The sequence below is a fragment of the Acanthisitta chloris genome, unplaced genomic scaffold (genome assembly GCF_000695815.1).
Source record: "Acanthisitta chloris isolate BGI_N310 unplaced genomic scaffold, ASM69581v1 scaffold14483, whole genome shotgun sequence".
Lineage (NCBI taxonomy): Eukaryota > Metazoa > Chordata > Aves > Passeriformes > Acanthisittidae > Acanthisitta > Acanthisitta chloris.
In genome coordinates this window covers 23854-28494 of record NW_008665542.1, presented here as the reverse complement: position 1 = coordinate 28494, position 4641 = coordinate 23854, and the positions used below count along the sequence as shown (strand labels likewise).

General features: G+C 40.6%; 1 protein-coding gene across 2 annotated transcripts in view; it reads left to right on the top strand.

Moving 5' to 3' along the window:
• Window positions 1-4641, top strand: part of TC2N (tandem C2 domains, nuclear) — a 16688-nt gene that overhangs the window by 9725 nt on the left and 2322 nt on the right. Inside the window, exons 7-10 of one of the 2 annotated variants that reach the window (XM_009071803.1) lie at window positions 654-770; window positions 1627-1818; window positions 3741-3855; window positions 4326-4525. In XM_009071803.1, the coding sequence (XP_009070051.1) occupies window positions 654-770; window positions 1627-1818; window positions 3741-3855; window positions 4326-4525 (624 nt within the window). The remainder of the gene's footprint in view (window positions 1-653; window positions 771-1626; window positions 1819-3740; window positions 3856-4325; window positions 4526-4641) is intronic. The other variant, XM_009071804.1, reaches the window with a different exon arrangement.

The window sequence follows — 4641 nt, the reverse complement described above, 5'->3', positions numbered from 1 at the left end:
CAAATTAATAAAATTAAATCAAATTTTACTATACCTAATGTCAATTCTCATTAAATTTGGTGGTCTGTTACTTTTAGGAGTACTTTTACGAGAAAAATAAAATTGCTTCTAAGTATTAACACTTAGTAATGTAAAATGTAATACTAGGCTTCATTCAAAGCATCTTCCTCTCCTTAATTTTCTTTTCCTGTTGCAATCTCTGTTCTGCTGCAGACAATAGTGAGCAGTAGTATGTAACGCTTTATGTTACTATATGTATGTTCTGGTTGTGGAGTGAGGAATTGGTCAGTATAGATTAGAAAGCTGAGCTAGTCATAGGTTGGTCCTGCTGTGGAGATTTTCCTGTAGAAATCTAAAGACAGCAAATTGGAACAAGTTTGGGGGCAGCACCTAACTGACTTCTTGATTCTTATGACTTTAAACCTAACAGTTTCTTCAGGGCAGAACCATCATAGCACTTTGAGGACATGTAGCTTCTTGTGGCTTTTTTGTTAGTTAATGTGATACTGTTATGCTGGTTGTTTTATATACTTCTAGGAACTGTGAATAATTTTTAGGCAACGGAACTTTCAGTAGTCAGAAACCACCTAACTACATCAAATGGTAACAAGAGTATTCCATTGTCTAAGCTGACTGTGTTTTCAATGTTGCAGTGCAAAGACCTGAGCTGGCCTTCCAGCTGTGGGGAAAATCCTCGGATCTGTGTCAAGGGAATTCTCACACTGCCCAAACCAGTGCATTTCAAATCTTCTGCCAAGGAGGGCTGCAATGTAAGTAGAGGCCGGGAAATCACCAAGAAATCCCTCCCACTCCCAAAATAAAAGAGAAATGTAAATGGATTTTTAAAATGCACCAAACATCCACTCCTATATTTGCTGTGGCAGTTGCATAGATGAGGGTTACTTCACCAAGCTTCTCAAAATCCTATTTAAAAGCCTTATTCTACTTCCTCCCCCTGAATCCTCTCCTGCATTGTACAGTTGCCCTACTTCTCTCACAAGTCTGCAGGACAGATAATGCTGATAGGGAACTGAACCATGAGCTGCTGGCCATGCCACATCCACTGTGGGGAGATCAGAAGAGGACTGGGCATGACTATAGGTGCACATTCACCTATAGGTGCACATCTATTCAGGGAAGATAGATGATGTGCTACCTCCTATCCAGCAGGAGACAATATTCATACTGTGACTCTACAGAAAATACTAAGAATTGGTTGCATGGGACAAAACTCCTGATAGGAGGAATGAAGGAATATTAAGGGGATGGAAGGTAAAGCAGCATAAACCTCTCATAACATGAGCCAAAGGTGAAAGAAAATAAAATTAGCAGGAGAGGCTGTAGCAAAAGGCCACAGAATCTGTTATGGCAATGTGTGTGTGGAGTTGTAAAGCTCCAGAAGAGATGGCATCAACTTGTTATGGTAGTGAAAAACAATCCAGAGCTTTGTCCCTGCCACGGTGTACCAATGCCATGGTGAGTCTGTGGGGCTTACACTGTAAAAGCACAGTTTTCCATAGCAACCTGAAATGGTAGTCAGAAGCAGTGGCTATAGGGCCAGGAATTCTAGGTTTTGGGCTCAGTGGGGCTCTCTTAAAGATGCTACTCCTCTGTTTTTCTTTCTAGGACATTGAATTTATGGAAACTTTTGTATTTGCTATTAAACTGCAAAGCCTACAGGCTGTCAGATTGGTATTTAAAATCCAGACACAGACTCCCAGGAAAAAAACAATTGGAGAATGTTCCTTGGCACTGCGGGAGCTGAGCTCACAGGAGTCAAGTCATTGGCTGGATATATCTCCTCCTTCCAAAGCACCTGTAAGTGCCAATACTGTGAAAGTATGTTGTTATCTCACCTAGAAAGAGTTGATAGAAATGAAAGTAAAGTAACTCAGTAGTAGTTCAGTGTTAACAACAAACATTTTTTCCTTTCTTTTTATTTTCTTTTTTTTCTTTTCTCCACTTCCTTGGGGAAAGACATTTTGATGGGGAAAAAATGCAGACTTTTGAACTCTGTGCATAGCTGTTTTGGCTATAAACTGCAGCTGTTTCTAGGAAAAGTGCTAGAGCAAGCTCTTCCACACTATGGCCCACAGCTTGAGGGAGGGGCATTCTGGGTTAACGTTCAGCAAAGGACATTGGGTAATTGTATTTTCCAACCAAAAAAGCAGCAGAAGATCCTTAGGACTCGCAGCAGGAGCTCAGAGCAAATGGAATCTGCGTTTGTTATGGAAGAAAAGTGCTAAGATCTTCAGTGGCTTAAAACTGCCGAGACAGCCATATATTACATGTTCAGATTGCCTGCTGTGAAGTAGTAATTCAGACAGTTCATTTCCATTAGTGTAATAAGAAGCAGGTGGTTTTCACAGTGGGATTTCCTTTCCCCCTACCCTCACTTTGTTTGTTTCTTTTATAGATTGTGTCTAGACATTTGTATTTTCAACAAATTAAACTTAAATTAGCTATTCAAAAGCAAATTTTATCTAAGTGTGTCTGAGTAATATGAGTGATACTCTTGATTTCTAACATAAGTTACACTTGACATTTTTTGGTTCAAGCAAGAATAACCACATTGCTTCAAAAGCAGCAAGATTAAATGGCAGAGGAAGCTGTTTTAGAAAGCATTTCATCTCAATGCAAATTTCTGAATCATCTCATAATTTCTTTCTCTGCATTGGCTTTCCACACCATTATATCAAAGACCCTCCAGACACTGCTGGGATTCATCCCTGTGCTGCCCTGTGAGGCACAAACTCTTACCCTCCTTGCCCATAGAAAGCCAAAGCTCAGAGTCGAGGAAGTGGCTTCCTCTCAGGGTTACAGAGACATTTTGTGGGTGAGACACAAAGAGAATTTGGGTCTCTTTGAAGAACTGGAGCCTGACTTCTCTTTATCTGACCTGTTGCTCTCTCTTGGTGCATTTTACTTCACTGAAGTGCATTAAAATTGAAGGGAACCAAGAGTAGCAGAGTCTATTTAAATGGAGACTGTCAGGAAAGGTGGATCTCCACTGGCCTTTTCCTGCTGCTCTTACAGTGTTCTCAGTATGTTAGCATCTGACAGGAGAATAATGAGGATGTCCCAGTGGAACTTTGCCACTAGCAAAAATTCTGAACAAACACAAAGAGACTGTACATTCTGAGTGTGTGTGTGGCAGGTGTGTATGTGTGTAGGCATGTAAACCACAAGTAATTCCACGACATAGGAAACCACAGTATGCAGTCACCCTAAGCATTCGTGGCATTAAGAGACAGGCCCTTGTATCTATGGAAAACATTGCATATATTTCCATATTGCAAAATTCAGAAGTGTGGGAGAACTCCAAAGATTTTCTGTAAGTGGAGCATACCTGATGTCTCACTTCCACACCCAGCTTTAGTAGAGCTGCAAAGGCATGCCTGTTTTTCCCTGTATGTGTCTGCTCTTACCAATGCAGAATCCTTCCCAGGTGAAAACTGAGGACTCATTTATTTGCCCAGTATCTCTGGCTGCAGCCCACAATGACTGTATGTGCACTGCACATCATCAGTCCATCAGTGGAGCACATGTACTGCAGCTATGGCAAGTGCGAGATGCACTTTCTGTGCATCTGCAGGCTGTGTATACAACACATGCTTATATTTCTGTCCAGGAAATCCCAGATAGAAATGTGGGAGCCCAACATATGATAGAATTCCTGTGTTTCCTGAGTTTATAAGCAACTTAATCCAGATGTTATAGCAACATTCTTCTGCTTGTAGGTGCACCGTGTAGAACTTCAAGTAGGAACTTGTTTTCAAGCCGTAAACAGGAGGATACAGTTACAGATTATTGAAGCACAAAACCTTCCTGTTTCATCTGCACCACTGTCTTCAAGTAAGTTACATCAGCTGTTTTCATGCCTCCTATCTAAAAGCATTTGTAACAGGTAAATTGCTGCTCAAATGGATTGGCCATTCATAACATTCCTTACAAACCTCAGACTAACATACCGTGCAGGGGATTTCCATTGCCAAGGCTTGTTTCCACAGATGTCTTACTTGATTACTTTTGTGTTTGGTTTGAAGCTATGTGTTTATGTATTTTGGAAGATTTTTGTCCCAGTATTAATCCTGACATACAAAAGCATTAGCTTGCACTTGCTGTTTGGATACTGTTAATCAGTTCAATATTACTGAACATACTCTGTTTGTGTGACTAGTCAGGAAAGCTACAGCTCTTCTGGCCAGACTTTGGAGAAATTGTTGCCATTTGACCCATACATGTGGATCTTGCTGGTTCCATTTTGGATGTGTTTGTGAGTAACCCTTTGTGTACTGAGCCTTTTTCCCTCCCTTTTGTGCTAGATTTCTTTGTGAAAGTTGGAATGTTTAGTACAGAAGGGATGATCTATAAGAAGAAGACTCGTCTTCTGAAGTCCACTAATGGCCAAGTGAAGTGGGGAGAAATGATGAATTTTCCAGTTATCCAAGCTGAACAAGGAATTAGCTTTCTCATCAAGCTCTACAGCAGAAGCTCAGTGAGAAGAAAACACTTCCTAGGACAGGTTGGTTTCTGCTAAGTAGCCTGCTAAGTAGTACTTAAAATCCAGTCCCACAGGTTTCTTGGTATGAGTTTATAATACTTTAAATGAGGTAGCATATATCAAAATAGTAAATCCTA